The 17,861-nt window shown below is 34.5% G+C and overlaps 2 protein-coding genes across 2 annotated transcripts; one reads left to right on the forward strand and one right to left on the reverse strand.

Moving 5' to 3' along the window:
* Positions 1–684: 684 nt before the first annotated feature.
* On the reverse strand, positions 685–6,912 carry LOC113226284 (26S proteasome regulatory subunit 4). The gene is made up of 9 exons (XM_026458851.1): positions 6,895–6,912; positions 6,509–6,796; positions 5,446–5,616; positions 5,057–5,185; positions 3,196–3,381; positions 2,440–2,540; positions 1,723–1,819; positions 1,427–1,636; positions 685–978 (listed from the first exon to the last, which is right to left on the reverse strand). Exons 1-9 carry the CDS (start codon positions 6,895–6,897, stop codon positions 844–846), a joined length of 1,320 nt encoding a protein of 439 aa, XP_026314636.1. The 5' UTR covers positions 6,898–6,912; the 3' UTR covers positions 685–843.
* A 233-nt stretch (positions 6,913–7,145) lies between these two features.
* Positions 7,146–17,640, forward strand: LOC113226304 (signal recognition particle 54 kDa protein). Its single transcript, XM_026458883.1, has 7 exons — positions 7,146–7,445; positions 7,524–7,700; positions 8,769–8,998; positions 9,557–9,707; positions 10,035–10,183; positions 16,129–16,390; positions 16,650–17,640. The coding sequence occupies exons 1-7, from the start codon at positions 7,368–7,370 to the stop codon at positions 17,106–17,108; spliced, it is 1,506 nt and encodes a 501-aa protein (XP_026314668.1). The 5' UTR covers positions 7,146–7,367; the 3' UTR covers positions 17,109–17,640.
* The last annotated feature ends 221 nt before the right edge of the window (positions 17,641–17,861 follow it).

A 17,861-nucleotide genomic window follows, 5' to 3' on the forward strand; every position in this document is an offset into this window, starting at 1 on the left:
TTTGTAGGATTATATAAATGTCAAAAGGCGTGTTTATTTCGTACGTTTAAGGTTAAGTGTGCGTAAAGAACGTATTGGAAAATAAAAATACTGTATTCTTCATTTCAAATGCTTATCACGTTAACATTAATTGTTATATATTTATTTATTCAGTATTGGCTATAGAACTATAACACAATAAGGTGTAAGTTTGTAATATTGGTATATCGAAGTGCACGATCCAGTTTATGAAATATATGAATACGTGGTAATTATATTTGGTGTCAATTTCAATAGTAAAATCTAATGACTAAAATCATTGACTTACAATTAACTAAAATGTAATATATTCCGTAGTTTTAAAAGTGGTTACATAATAATGATAAAATCACAAACATTATTAAATAAAAGCAAATGCTTTGTAATAATTTTTACGAAAATGATATGAATAAATATAATAAAATACCCGAGTGTATATTTATCATTGGTTGTTTACTTTTTTCCGAAATAAACGTAAACTTTAAAAAAACCATGAAAAGTGAGTTTTTAAATTACATTTATTAAGTTGATGGTGATGACTATAGTCAACACTTGATAAATAAATAAAAATAAACACACATTCATTTAGATAACTTTTGTTTTGTTTAACGCATTTGCATAGTGGTGTTTCTGTAATGAATTGAAACTATAAATAATAACGCGGTTGATTCAGATAGACAATTTATTAATTAATGCCAGCTAAGTATAAACTCGGTTCACTTATTTCGCTTCATACTATTCGATACGATTATTTATTACAAGTTAACAAAGTTTATACTAAGTTCAATATAGCAAATGAATGAATACAGTATCAGTGAAATTGATCTAAAGGTAAAGTCCTTCGGGCGTGCCTTCTTTCTTGCGATACAATACACTCTCTTTGGACTTCTTAAAGTCTTCATTGGTGACCTTCATACGACGTTCCCTCAGCGCCATCAAACCGGCTTCAGTGCAGATGGCCTGTCAACAAGTTCATAGAATAAATAAAGGACCAATTGTAGAATCAATATAGTGTGAATTGTAACGTAACAATTTTATGTGAGAAGTACAATATGCAGAGGCAATTTATTTAAAACTTGGTCAGGTTGGAAATTGGGAAGCTATCCTTTGCTGTACAATGTAGATGAGCCCTAATTTATTTCTACCCACATGGGGTTCAGTTAAAACTAATTATAATAATAATAATAACGCACACACTCAACATAGCCCCGCACTAGGGAAACCCTGTGTCGCGGGAGCCATGGACACACACATAGACAACCACAAATTACACCCAAACTCACGACAGAAATAAATGTAAGCCATACAAACATTTCTCCCGACCCGGGAATCGAACCTGGGACCTCTGCGTGGCAGTCCGGCGTGGTAACCGTTCGGCCACGGAGGCAGTTAAATTATATTATATTACCTTAATATCAGCACCAGAAAGATCATCCTTGGACATTATAAGCTCTGAGAGGTTGACGTCATCAGCCAGCGTCATCCTGGACGTGTGGATGGTGAATATACGGCGTTTTGTCTTCTCATCAGGCAGGGGGAACTCAATCTTTCTGTCAATGCGTCCTGGTCGAATCAGGGCAGGGTCTAAGGTTTCTATACGATTTGTTGCCATTATAACCTGTTAACAAAAAAATAATATTACCAATTAGAGACCTTTTCTATTCAACACAATCACAAGCGGTATAAAGAGAAAAGGATACTTACTTTAACATCGCCTCTGGAGTCGAAACCGTCGAGCTGATTCAATAACTCCAACATGGTTCTTTGAATTTCTCTCTCACCGCCAGAATTTGAGTCATAACTGAAAGTGACATAAAATTATTATTAAGTATATGGTAGTCGTCTCTATTGACTGTATTTTAGTTTATATAATATATAGTTTTAACTCTATTGTTATTTAGAATTAGCTTTCAACAGGTTGCATTTGGGTATATACACATTAATTATATAAATGTGATGATTCTAGAAATATATCAAATTACAAAATCATTCAGAAAAGAATAAGAAATGTTTGAGATGATTTTTAGACACAGAATTTAGATTTTTAACAGTAATTCGTTTAATTTGTACACTTGTACAGATATTGTATTTATATATGGACATGTTGCTGCTCCCTGCCTTTGAATACTTGCTGTGACTCAAGTACACTATCATTTGCAGTTTGAAACTTTTTCTTATGTAACTGTAACTACGAAAACCCGAAATTTTTTAGTTTTTTTTCTTGACTTCAATATTTATAAAGTAAAGATTAAGCTAGAGGATTTTTTATGTCGATGTTTATATATTCTTCTTAATGTATCTAAATTTTTAAATTGTGAAAATAATTCTAATTTAAATATATGTACCTTAATAAGGCACTTATCCGATTAGGTATTCTACATTAATAAATTTACTTCTTGTTTTCAAACTAAAGTGTCTTACCGTTTAGTACCAACAGCATCGATTTCGTCAATAAATACGATTGAAGGAGCGTGTTCCTCAGCTACTCTGAACAACTCACGTACCAGTTTGGGGCCATCACCCTGTGAAGTAAATTTTATTAAAATGTGCAAAACTTCAATAATTTTAATATTTGTGTCTATACTCTAGACAAATATGACTTAATAATAAAACATGGCATAGGAAAAGAACATTTTTTGTCATTGTACATTGTTTAGGCCAGCCCTGCCCACATAATTGGAATTGAAATAGGTAAAAAGGTAATTGAGTTATGTAGAAGTCATACTTACTTGACTAATTATTATAATGTTTGCAATGTACCGATTGACATATATAACATACATAATATTAAAAATCATTAAGTTTTTAACAATGTAGATATGTAGATATGTACATGGATATGGACTTAAATATGCTTTTCATATGTCAACATCTATTTGAAGCTCTACAATCAGTGGTATGTCATTAATTGGCTTCAATCTCCAATGCAGCTGGGTGAGGCCTGTCATATTTCAAAAGCTACTTCAGTTAAACACTATTTCTAACATTTTCCATTTCACTGGCTACTGGGTAAGTTATTATTTTTAAAATAGACATTCTGTTTTTTAAAACAATTTGATGGAACATTCACAATAAAACAAGCAACCAAAAAAGCCCACATAACAAGCTGAGCACGGAGCGGCGCTGTTTCTTTATGTTATTTTAACATCATCATATATTATACTACAAACAACTTACTAAGTACTTCTGAATGAGTTCCGAACCCACAACGCGAAGAAAAGTAGCCGATGTCTGATTGGCGACAGCCTTGGCCAGCAAGGTTTTGCCAGTGCCGGGTGGGCCATACAGGATTACTCCTTTGGGAGGCTTGATGCCCATCTCTTCGTAGTACTCTGGGTGAGTCAGAGGTAGCTCTACTGATTCCTGAAGTTCAATTTTCAAATTGTCAACAATTTTTATAATTACAAGTGCACCAATTTCCAATTATCGTTCTTCGTTTTCTTATGTCATATGAACAATGACACTAAAACCTTCCCATAAACATAAGAAAACAATAAAATAAAATTGTTAATTCGCCCATTCCACTTTCCGAATTTCAATAGCACTTTTTGAGTGATTTTTGTAAAACCCTTTTTTCTTTTGGTTTTAAGGTCTTCAACCTACAAATAAGTTCAAGTAATGTCAATAATTAATAATAAAATTATATAATAATAATATTAAATCACAGAAATATTAAATGATAAATACAACAAAAAACGACATTTTAGGTCACATGGATGAAATTGAAGTAACAAATGAGAAAGATGGCACAGTAATGAGAAATCATTATTACAACACACATTTTATCATTCACAAAAGACCATTTAACAACCTTTAACATGTAACAAATATTTTAATATAACTTCTTGTATCTCATCCATGTAAGACCATCTATTTATCTATATGTAATAAATAAATAAATTTAAATAAGTATTTTGTTAATGTCATATAAACTTGTTGTACATCAATATATTGTCATCACCACAATCAACATAATCATCATGATCACCATTATCATCAGCATCATTACCATTCACATCATCATCACAATTATCGTCATCATCACTACAATCATCATCACCACCATCATACCATCATCAACATAGTCACCATCATCATCACCACCACCATCATCATCATCATCACCATTATTATCGTCACCACCGTCATCACCACCATTAACACCAATTTATTGTTATATTTAAAGTACATGTTTGACTTAAAAGTAACTATTTGACTTAAAAGTAGACAAGAATGAGGGCGACAAGAATGATATTTTGATACATTTCTAGTTGTCAAGGTCGTAAAATATGCTGGACCATTATGAAAGTGCCTGGATTTTAAAGTTCCCTTTGTCTAATTGATTTATGTACAATAAAGTTTATAAGACTATTACTTTATATTTATTTAGATAGGTTGCTTTACATGAATGAGAACGATTTAGTCACTAGCACTGAAATTGGTATTTAAGTAGATTTTTTGCTAAAACAGAGATGCACAGGTTACTTCACAGTGTACACTCCAATTCTACAGAAGCCCCTTCTCGCATGTGCGAAGGGAGAAGGTGATGCGGATATATGAACTTTTGTTATTAGGAGGCTTTTAGTTGAATTGACACTAATGATAAGAAAAATTGAAACACATTTTGTACTCCCAAGAAAACAATTGTTTATAATAAATTGGAAAATTACAGTATGTATTTAACGAAAAAGTTATTAGAGTTTATCCTCAATGCGAAATATTGCAATTTCCACGAGTGTTTAATTTTTTTCTTCTTTTCTAAAATTAGGGCGACGTGGAACCAGCTCCCATGAATGAGAAATTACCCACTTTATAAATTTTCATTTATTACCGTGATGTAGTAAAGTAGTCTTTTTATGTGTAACACAGAGTAAGTAAGCAAGCAATCATATTAAATAAATAATGCTTAGCAATCATGTGATAACATAAAAAATTTTTGGAAGGGACACATTTTTTGAGGTTACCTATCTGAAAATGACCCAGAATAAAGAATGGAACAGGAAATGCTTTATTTGAAATTCAAAACCCTGTAGTTTACCTTAATCTCCTGAATCTGGGTATCAAGCCCTCCAATATCAGCATAGGTCTCCTGGGGAGCCTTCTCCAGCTTCATAACTGATACCATAGGATCTGTGTCATCACCCAGCACACCCACAACAGCATGCACCTAAATTAAGATATTAATAAAAATAGTAGACTTATTTAGCAAGGCATTATTAAGAAATGAATTATTTGGATGAAAATTATTTAGAAATTGAATAAATTAAATAATAATGAATTATAAAAGGTAAAATAAATCTAAAAAATGAGAGATACAAAAAAGTGCTGGGCTGAAGGTTTTTGCTTTTTGTTACATCCTGATGTTTATTTATCCATTTGTTCCAAAAAACAATAATAACATTTCAAAATAAGAGAAATAAATTTTACCTTATGATTAAGCAGCACAGAACATCCTGGTTCTAACTGATCCTTGTCCACAAATGAAAGGATACTGACATAGTGCTCACTACCAACTGATGTGGAGACAATTGCATGGTTGTCATCTATGATTTCTTCTAAGTTGCCCACAGACATTGGTGTGCCTCTCAGGTCATCAACCTGGTGAAAAAAAATGTATGACTTGAAATGTCCAATATAATAGAAGGATCTTTGTGACTCAGCCTTTAGACACTACAGGTGCATGAAGAGACCCTGGCTAGATTCACATTTAAACCAATGCAACAAACTTTCTTTACCAAATTTATTCCCAATCTGGGTATTGTTGGAGTCTGATATTTAAAGTAAATTCTCTACATCTAGTTGAGCCATGGTTAAAATGATCATATGTCCTGTTTTTTAAGCTTCATGTCCAGCTGTTCCTAAAATACTGACAAGTCCCACTTTAACAAAATAGGACACACAATAATAAATAAAAAAATGGTGCGAAAGTGTAGCAGCAAGTCAGCCTTGTCACCCACATCTTTTAGTTGTGCGTCTGTACTACGTGTGAATTGTTCTAGGCGGGAATGTATTGGTGGCGTGATGTGCTGGGCTGCCAAAGAACAGATTTAAAAAGTAAACCTGACATATTAAAGCAAATTTGCTCATCTGAAAAATATATAAATTAATTCCTTTTTTATTAATTTTTGACTTTCAAACATTTTCAGTTCTTTTTAAATCATTTCATTCAAAGTAACTATCATAAACATGCAACAGACTGTGTTTTAATTTTAAAACAATAATAAATTTACAGGTATCCCACTTTTAGGGAAAAAAATAATGGTGACATTATTTATGGGTAAGAGTTGATCTTTATGATAAATGGTATATGACTTGATTAGAGTATTTCAACAGTTACATGCAAAAATAAATAAATACACAAAGAAAGTGATTGATTAGCATGCAAAGAAATCTAATGATAAATCAAAAAAGTGTAACGAGAACCACTTACAATATTATTATAAAGATTAAAAAGGATAAATCAACAAAGAATAAGTTGCTTATAATTTACCTTAGACCTTTCTTCCTCAATCTTCTCTTCCTGGGGCTTTAGTCTTTCCTGATTGCGAATAAATTCTTCTTCCATCAGCAAATAATCCTTGATTCTTTCAAGTTTCAACAGTTTCAATCTACATTTTGTATGAGGTGTCACTTGAGGCAGCTTCAATGCGGCGTCCGGGCCCTTAGCTTTGCGCTTCTTTTTGCCAACTCTCGTGGGGATCGGAGGTTCATACTTCTTCTTCTTATCCTTGTCATCTTTTTTGTCCCCACCGCTTCCTCCACCCGATTGGTTTTGACCCTAAACAAAAAACATGGAAAACAATGAGTTTTATTTTATCCTCAAATACCTAACCACGTAAATAATATCGTATTCAATAATTATAAGATAAAACTCACCATTTTATTTATTTACTGCAGCTATTTTCTTCCAAATTTAAAATAAATTGACTCGAGAAAAACACTACGATTACAAAGCGAAATTCATTTCATGACAGATAAAAAATTATTAAAAAAAAAAAGAACGAATGATTTATCTCGCTAGAGCTTTTCCCTTTCCGTAAAATCCGGTTTTTTATGTGGTATAATATAAGTACGTACATTCTCTTTTGCAACAACAAAACGTTAACTTTGACGTTGTTTGACGTGTCGGTTCATCGTGTACTCCTCATTTGTCTTGTCAACTTTTCTTGAATTTCTTTGGTTTTAGTTAAAAGAAAACGAAACAGAAAGTGTTTTCTAAAGTTTAAACTATAATGTAAAATGTCACAAAAGTTGTTCATGTGTATTTATAATCTTCCTATCTGAATAAGTGCTCCATCGGGTGTTCATAGGAATATAATTTTAATCCGTAATAAGTCTAATTATTCAAGATGGTTTTAGCAGATTTAGGTCGTAAAATAACCACTGCATTACAGTCACTTAGCAGGGCCACTATCATCAATGAAGAGGTACCTAAATAGTTATTTAACATGACGAAATATTCGTTTTCGTGTGGGTTAAATACACTTTGACATGGTCGTTTGCAGGTATTGAACTCTATGCTAAAACAAATATGCGCAGCACTGTTGGAGGCTGATGTAAACATTCGTCTGGTGAAAAACTTGCGCGAGAATGTACGCGCCGTCATTGATTTCGATGAGATGGCTGGAGGGCTCAACAAACGGCGAATGATACAGTCTGCTGTCTTTAAAGAACTTGTAAAGGTTGTACGACCTCCTTTATCTAATATGTCACAGATACAGTCCAATTATTGAAATGCCCAATCACTGTTTGATTACAATTCTGCACATAAATGGCATATGGCTATGGAGTGGTATTCCGGCCTACAGACTTGTTCCTAGTGATGCGCGACTTTGAATGTTACTAATACTAATTATTTGAATGGGCAAATCATTCACCTATGTCGAATCCAAGCACAATCATTTGACTTGAGTTGAATGATTATTTAATGGGAACACCTCATTCATCATGTCCATACCAAAATATACCTGTCCCTGTCACATTTACAGTATTTACCATTATGTCGGAGAGGGCTTGGTGATCATGAGCAGAAATGCTCTATAGAATCTAAATATTAGTACTACTGATTAGTAATGAATGATCATTCAAATCATTTGAATACAAAAATTAGTAGGTTACTAATTTGACACTCTAATGACAGGCCTTGCGATTACTAACAAGTCGAATAATGAAATCATTCACAATTGCGCATCACTACTTGTTCCCTATGCGCTATAACTTGGGCTTTTCAAGGAGAGAGTGAATAGGTATTCTATACGTGTTTATGGTGTTTATCCAAGTAAGAAATAGGTGAAATGTGCACTTATTTCATTTAAAAACATATATGTATTAATTGGTGGTATTTATAGAAAGTAATTTTTAGAAAAGTGTCCTTTTACAATTTTCATATTCCTATTTGATATTTATTATTTTTTAATTGGATACTGAGTTGTGTTCAATGTTTGTGATTGTTTTTGAAACACAATCTATTTTAAAATTTTTGTAACTTGTCATAAACTTAACATGATAAACATTTTGCAAACATCAGTGCTTTTAATATATATAATGTAGATATGTATGTCTTTTTACTTTCTGTATCACAAATGTCACAAACACAAAATTTTATATATGTACAAACCCCTTTTCTAATTTTGTTGTCATACTCTGTTGAGTGATGATCTTCCATTGCTTACATGCTCAAACATTCTCTGTGGTTTACCTTTACAATCCAATTTCCAGTCACTCCAACTATAATAATTTAATTATTTTAGCTTGTAGACCCTGGGGTGAAGCCATACCAACCAATCAAAGGCAAGCCCAACATAATCATGTTCGTAGGGCTCCAGGGTTCTGGTAAGACCACAACCTGCACAAAAATGGCATACCATTATTTGAGGAAGAATTGGAAGTCTTGTCTAGTTTGTGCTGACACCTTCAGGGCTGGTGCCTATGACCAGGTCAAACAGAACTGCACCAAAGCCAGAATACCATTTTATGGAAGGTATGACACAATTTTTACAGATACTAGTAGAATTATGGTCTGTATGACTGGTAGCGAGAGCGACAACTTAATACTCTTATAAAATGTAATGGCGCTAACTAGACGTGCACCAATCGTAAAATCGTCAGCATTTGCGTCTGACTGTAATGGGCGCGAAATCGTAATGGCATATATTTTTCAGGTGTTAAAAAAAGCTCTGAAAAAACCAGCCTGTATTGATTATCAAGTTTTTTATACTTAATTAAATTGAAGTAGGTAGGTAATGTATATGATTTTGACAGTCCAAAAGGTCTGCATTGATGCGCCATCTAGCGAGATAAATAGTCAATGTACGTCCTCATTTCAATCTAACATAAATAGGATGTACAACATAAACCGGAATGTAATATTTTAATTGCATGGAATTATTGTAAAGTAAATAAGTAACAAAGAAGCTGGTACATCACTAAAATAAAATAAATTTTCGCTACGCCGATTGTACGCCTTCGTCGGAGACGGCGGCGTGGACATGTTGTCGGCAGCGTGATCTTATGTCTAGTTTCATCTTTAACATTTCAGTTACACAGAAGTGGATCCAGTGGTGATAGCAAGCACTGGTGTGGAGATGTTTAAGAAGGAAGGCTTTGAGATCATCATAGTGGACACCAGTGGTCGCCACAAGCAAGAAGAGTCCTTGTTCGAGGAGATGTTAGCTGTTTCCAATGCCATAGTAAGTTAATTACAGGTCAGATAATATGTCTTAAGGTACTACTAATGTTTTGAGCACCCCTGGTTTCTATGATATTGAATCAAAGCATGGCGGCGCTGTTGTCTATGGTCGCTCGTAAAAAATTCGTGGTGTTGCTTATAGTTAGCAGCTGCAGTCGACAGTTTGCAATGTGCAGTGATGCTTAAAATAGTATCTGGAAACACATCTCATAGGGATAACAATGCCCCAACTATACTGCCACATTTTGGCTAAATTGAGCCAATATGTGTTCCACCACACATTAACATTAGAGTTTATAAAATTTATTATAAACTTAATTTGTTTTAGAAACCAGATAACATAATTTTCGTGATGGATGCCACAATAGGTCAAGCTTGCGAGGCTCAAGCTAAAGCTTTCAAAGAGAAGGTGGACATTGGATCCGTTATTATCACAAAGTTAGACGGACATGCCAAGGGTGGTGGTGCACTTTCTGCGTAAGTACGACATATTATATTGTCATATACATTATATATTATGATGTAGAATAATGGACGGATATTTTTATCAGTTATAAAAAAACCGACCTCAAAAGTTCGTGGAATTCGTGAAAATAGATGTACTATTTGTCAAGTTTTATTGAAATCATGCGCGAAACCGGATTCATCCCCTGGTTTGGCACCCTTAAGAGGTGGAATATTTATCGAGTTCTTAGGTTTTCGCGATTGTTACACATAGGAAATGAAACTATTTTTCCGGATTTAATGGTATATTTGTATAGTATAATATTTTCTTCAAATTGAAATGGGATTAATACCGAGGTACCCTCTTTCCAACAAAATCAGTTCACGTGGCGTGTTTTTGAATAAATGAACAAAAATACAAATATAAATTTTGTACTTGTATTTCAATTGCTGCATAAAAATGTATTTTATAATTGGTATTTCAAATATCTCACTGTAATATATTTTGTTACATGTTTGTTACCAATTGATATTTCAAATACTTTCACAGTGGTGGTGTCCTGTTTGTGGTATTTGTATTTTAAATAAATGAGGTCAAGATACCGTACTTTACTTTTTCACTACTCATGAAAGTATTTCGTATTATATACATGTAAGAAACACAATATAAAACATAAATTACCGAATAAGTATTTTGTAATTTATATTTTAATTAATAAGTAAGCAAGTAAGTAAGTAAATTCTTTATTTCCTCCACAAATTTGTAACAATTTAAATGAAATAATAGTAGAGTATATAGGAAAATTTGTAGAGGCTGGAGCCTAAACTAGTATACCCTGTGTTTTAGGTCACCGGGCCTCCGCCTCCTGAGTTTCTGATCAATAAATCAATAAGTCTGTAGAAACAAATTATATAATAAAAAGACAAATAAAAAAAAGGAATAATAAGAAGACAAAATAAAAATATGTGAGAGTGTATGTTATGTGCGAGTGCGTGAGATGTGTGAGTGAGTGCGTGTGATGTGTATGTGAGTGCGTGTGATGTGTATGTGAATGCGTGTGATGTGTATGTGAGTGCGTGTGAAGTGCATGTGAGTGCGTGTGATGTATGTGTGTGTGCGTGCAATGTGTGTGTGTGCATTAGATGAGCGCGGGCTTGTGTACGTGTGAGTGTGTACATTTTTGCGTGAGTGTGCGACCTGTGTAAGTTTAGACAATGAACTTTTCGAGCGAGTGAGCGTGTTTGGATGTTTGAGAAAAAGTATGCGAGGTCAAACTTTAATTGCTACACTAATACGTATGAAACTAAGGATTAGATATTTAACGGACCATCGAAAAAATATCAGTGAAAATAAAAAGACAGCATACACTGAGTATATTTTGGCACCAGAGATAGCCCTATGTTCAAAATAACATGGCAAGACTGCCATCCACTATTCTGGTACCTACCTAATATGTAATTCAAACTAAGAAATTATAACTAATAGATTCTCGGTAGTCTCAGTTTTTTACAATTATATGCGTTTAATGGATATATATTATTCATTGCATTGCACTTGTTGGATGGATATATATTATTCATTGCATTGCACCCCAGCACCCCAGCCTCACCAGAAACACTTTAGAAAGCTCTATAAAACTTAGCCACAAATCAGGCAAAAAGAACGAGCCCACCTGTAACTATATTTTTGAAGTCACAGCTCCCATTCGGAGGACACTAATAGAACAGCAGCGTGTCTTTATTAATTGGACCTCCTGCCCGGTAAGAGACTACACAATAGTAACTAGGTGCTATAAATGCCAGCAGTACGGACACTCCGCAAAGTTCTGCCGGGATACTGAGTCCACGTGCGGCCACTGCGGTTGCACAGGCCACTCGATCAAGGAGTGTTCTAAGCACGCGGAGCCCGCGAAGTGCGCCACCTGTATACGCTTCAATAAACCCGCCAACCACAAAACAGGAGACGAGCAGTGTCCAGCTAGGAAAAGCGCAGTAACCAGGCACATAGGTACTATTGATTATGAGGGCGCCTAGAGCGCCGCCCTCCTATCCTAATACAGCTTATATATGGGCACTAATGTTAACGATTTAGCACAGGACATTGATGCGACGTGTGAATTTCAATCCATATCATGCGACCCAGATAAGTGCCCCACGTTTATTTCTAAGTCTGCTTATAATTTAAAAATAGTTTTACAGAATATTAGAAGCATTAGATGTAATTTTGACGGTCTTTTAACGTTGTTAAATCCAACTAATTTTCAACCTGACATCTTTGTTTTAACAGAGTGTTGGTTACTCAATACACCATCGACTCCTCATCTGGACGGTTATAATTCATATTTCAGTAACAAAAGCAATTTTTTACAAAACGACGGCGTAGCGCTCTACATAAAAAATGACCTTCCAAACGTCATAGTTGAGGAGCCTATAATTCTGGACGCTAACTGTTTGATCGGAAAAATTGGGGATGATATTGCTGTTGTAGCGATTTACCGCTCTCCCTCGTACAAAAACATAAGAAATTTTTTACTCTCTCTATGTGACATTTTGACAACACTTTCCTCATTCCGAAATGTATTCGTTCTTGGCGACTTAAATATTGATATTAAGATAGACAATGAAGATAGCAACTCAGCGGAATTCTTGAACCAAACAGCTTCCCTTGGTTACCTCCCTACCCATCTTCATCCAACGAGAGATCGTAACTGCATAGATCATATCTTAGCCAAAACCATTCTTGCCGTAAAAACAATAATTTTAAAAACTACTGTAACTGATCACTATACTTTACTACTCTGCCTACAAAAGAGCTTCAATAGACATAATTTTATCAGTACACATACAGTATTAAATAATGAAGGTGTGTCTCGCGACCTTGCAAGTTTAGATGTGTCCCCAATTTACAACTCAGCCGATGCAAACGTAGCAATGGAATATTTGGTCCGTTCGCTAACTAAAATAATTGAAATGAATACAACGACCAAAATATTTACGCGACGCAATAAAATAATTAAACCTTGGATTACCCCAGGCTTGCTGCGCTGCATTAGAAATCGAGATAAACTTCACAAAAAATTTGTAAAGTTCCCGAATAATCCAATAATTAAAACTACTTATTATAGATACAGAAATTTCTGTAACAATTTATTAAAAAAATTGAAACGTAATTATGAAAAGACTCAAATATTAAATGCTGGTCACGATAAAAAACGATTATGGAAGGTCATCAAAAATATCACGAACATGACTAACTCAAAATCGTCTGCCCTGCAACTCATTGCTAACTCTGTCAATGCAGAGCAAACTGTTAACGCAGCAAATTCTTTCTTCGCTAATATAGGGAAACATTTAGCTGAAAAGGCGCTAATCAGCGCTCCACTTTCGACGTCGACCATGACCTCGTCACACGCCACACAATTACATTCACTCGCCTTAGTAGAAACGGACGAAATTGAACTTGAAAATATTATTATGACTTTAAGAAATGACTGTGCAACTGGAATTGACAGAATTCCCTGCTCTTTCATTAAACAATATAAGGATTGTTTGATTCCACACCTCACCTACATTTTCAACCTCTGTTTATCAACAGGAATATTTCCCAAAGTTCTGAAATTAGCCCTTGTGAAACCTATTCACAAAAGTGGTGATAAGTGCAATGTTAACAATTATCGCCCAATTGCTATATTGCCATCTCTTTCTAAAATACTTGAAAGAATAATTCACAAAAGGCTTGTACATTACTTAGAAAATAAGAAACTCCTATCGATCTCCCAATTCGGGTTTAGACCAGGACTATCAACTAACGACGCAGTTGACGAACTGACTGATTACATTGTAAGGAATCTAGACTCTAAGAATAAGTGTTTGGCTATTTTTCTAGACCTGGCAAAAGCTTTTGATACCGTAAACATCCCAATTCTCTTAAACAAGTTAGAAGCACTGGGAATTAGAGGAATTCAACACAAACTTTTACAGGACTACCTTTCTGACAGAAAACAGCGTGTGACGATTGACAAAATTACGAGTGATGAATTGCCTATTGAATACGGTGTTCCCCAAGGAAGCATATTAGGATCGATCCTATTTCTTGTATATATTAACCAACTATGCACTCTTCCCCTCTCTAGCGGTAAGATCATATCCTACGCCGATGATACAGTCCTACTTTTCAGTGCCTCAAGTTGGAATGACGTATTCACACAAGCCCAATTTGGTTTTAACTCGGTAACCGAGTGGCTCAGAGTAAATGCACTTACACTTAATACTGACAAAACCAAATATATGACATTCTCATACAACATCCTCTCTCAACCTGTCGAGAATACTTTCTCAATAGTAGCTCATCATTGTTCCAGTCCAAGGACTCAAGTTTGCGGCAGTGGTTGTCCAAACTTGGACAGCACAGTCAATATTAAATATTTAGGTGTCATAATCGATCAACATCTCAATTTCAAACAGCATGTTGTAGCGCTTACTGCTAGAGTTCGAAAATTAATATATGTTTTTAAAAATTTAAGACATGCGGCTAGCGGTGAATTACTCAAATCAGTATACTTGGCCCTCTGTCAATCACTGCTACTTTACTGCATTACTTCATGGGGCGGCGCACATAAAACAACTCTGTTAAACCTAGAAAAGGCGCAGAGAGCTATTCTCAAAGTCAGCAACTTCCGTCCTTTCTTCTACCCTACCCACAAACTCCTAGCCGAGTGCGATGTCCTTTCTGTGCGGCAGCTGTTTATCTTGCAAATAATTTTGAAAAAACACTCAATCACTCCATTTGAGTCTAAGTCCTCATCCTGTGAAAGACGACTCAATACCTTCTCTTCTCGTGAACAACTTCGCACATCACACTCTCATAGATTCTTCTGCTTCCTTGGTACATTACTTTACTACAAATTAAATTCAACATTGCATTTTCATGCCTTGAATAAGATGGGATGTAAAAAGACCGTCAAACGCTGGCTTAAAAATAAAAACTATGATGAAACAGAAGGTTTACTAGAAGTTATTTCATAATTATATTGTATAAGCTAATTGTTTTATTCTTAATTAAATATACCTATTTTGTTTTTAAGCTCTAATATAATGATACTGTGCACAAACAAGATGCTTAAGATACAGGTAATAATGTACTTAGTTTAGGCATCGCAACTATACTGGTAGGCTTCTAATAATTAATTGTATAGCTTTATGATTAGTATAATAATTAAGGTTTATTTTTTATTTATTTTTTACCAATTGCATATTAGCTTCCCTTACATTTGTTTTTTTTTTACTTATATTTAGATTAAGTTATATTGAAATAAATTTATCTTTATCTTATCTTTATCTTACTTGTTGTATAGATACGAACTAAGAAAATCAAAAAGTCTTTTGGCAAATGATGTTTTATATATTTTACTTGTACAGACAAGATCATGTGTTCTCTTAATTTGTGAAACAGTGGGATCGTACGTCAAAAGAGAGTTTTTTTAAGTATAGTATTAGCGATGAATAACTGGCGTACTGATAGAACCTTACATTCTTCATAGAGTTTAGACGTCAGGAATAATAAGGGCCGAAAAGCTGAGACCTTTAAAATCGTAATTTTTAGAATTTTTTGATCTGCAATATATCTAAGGGTTTTAAAAATAAATACTAACTTTGTAGTATGAGCTGAAAGCAGCTTAATATATGTTTTAAAGTTAAGGTCTGGGTCGAGGTTTATACCGAGGTAGTTAATACTTGAAACATTTTCAAGCCTAGGACATGGGCAGATCAAAATAGGGTCAAGTTTACATCTGTGGGCAGTTAAGCTAAGGTTATGATGATTACGAATAGAAAAAAGAATATATTGAGTTTTGTCAGATTAAGACTTTTATTTAGACATTTAAGACAGCATTATACATATTATGCTCAATACTGTTGACAAATGCTTGTTTTATTTGAAACATCATTAGAATAAAATTATTCTTCTATTTGGTTTTCAGTGTAGCTGCGACTCAGAGTCCCATCATATTTATAGGTACAGGAGAGCACATTGATGATTTGGAGCCATTCAAAACCAAGCCATTCATTAACAAACTGTTGGGTATGGGTGATATAGAGGGACTTTTAGACAAGGTCAATGAACTTAAACTAGATGACAATGATGAATTAATAGAAAAACTTAAACATGGACAGTTCACCCTCCGGGCTATGTATGAACAGTTCCAAAATATCATGAAAATGGGACCTTTTTCACAGATTATGGTAAGTACATAAACAATTCTTGTTTTGGTGTGTAATACTGAAGCCACATGGGACCTGTCAACTTAAGTCTCAGGGTGACAGGTGCAGTGGCTGTGCCCCTAAGATCTTTACGATTTAAGCTCTGAGTGACACTGCAACTGTTATGGACAGGCGTGTCGCTTACCACCAGGCGCACGGCTTGTTCCTCTCGTCACTTGGTATTATATAAAAAAAAACTGATAAGCATTTTATTTAATTACTGTCGCGTGTTTATTTACAGGGTATGATCCCAGGATTTTCTCAAGACCTAATGTCAAAAGGTAGTGAACAAGAATCAATGGCGAAATTGAAGCGACTTATGACTATAATGGACTCTATGAATGAAGGTGAACTTGACCATCGTGACGGCGCCAAATTATTTTCCAAACAGCCTACCCGCATCACGAGAGTCGCGAATGGCGCCGGTGTTACTGAAAGAGATGTGAAAGATTTAATTGCGCAATATACTAAATTCGCTGCTGTAGTAAAGAAAATGGGTGGAATTAAGGGCCTTTTTAAAGGTGGCGATATCGCAAAGAATGTCAATCAGAATCAAATGGCAAAACTCAACCAACAAATGGCTAAGATGATGGACCCACGTATTCTTCAACAAATGGGCGGAATGTCTGGACTTAATAACATGATGCGTCAGCTGCAACAGGGCTCCAGCGGAATGAACAGTTTAATGGGAGGCAAATGACAATAGGTTTTGTACATGAGCCACTGATACAACCTCTGTAATATATTATACAGTGCTTCTATTTTCTCAATGTCCTTCGGCAAACTTCGTGTTTCGTCTGTCGTCGGGTTTTATGCAGTTGCCCTTTGGCTTTGGTACAGACTGGACGCTTTCAGTCGACTTGGAAGTATATAGAGTTGCTATTACATTTTTTATACATGTTATACAATGGGAGGAAAGCTGCTAAAGTTACAGGCACGACAGATATGTTACAGCAAGTAATTGTAGTTTTTGCAAGTAGCCGATACGTTCAAGAAATACAACATTGATTATTGTCAAACAGTCCAAAAATGTGTTTCTGTAGCTTGTGGAAATTTGAACCGGTACATGGACAATTTTATAATAAATACCTGTTCGAGTCTGTGTTTATTCCATCGATGGCGAACATACTAACATAGCTATGTCAGATGAAGAAATGCGTTCAGATACGAACTAAATTGAAATTATTACCAACTAGAAAAATATTCATTTTTAGTTATATAAAAGAAGCACGCTATATTTACTTTATATTTTTGTTAACTTGCTTCTTGATATTGAGTAAATGTTACTAAAAATAGGGAAATAGTGTTACAGCTCTATATAGTTCACACGGAAATCAAAACAAAACAACAATAGAAGTAGATACGTCATCAAAATACATTAAAATCCATAATAATTTGATTATTATTGATTTTAAATCCATTAATGAATGAGCAGAAATTAATATTCGTGTGC

Source organism: Hyposmocoma kahamanoa, unplaced genomic scaffold, assembly GCF_003589595.1.
Source record: "Hyposmocoma kahamanoa isolate Upper Pololo Valley unplaced genomic scaffold, ASM358959v1 187, whole genome shotgun sequence".
NCBI classification, from domain to species: domain Eukaryota; kingdom Metazoa; phylum Arthropoda; class Insecta; order Lepidoptera; family Cosmopterigidae; genus Hyposmocoma; species Hyposmocoma kahamanoa.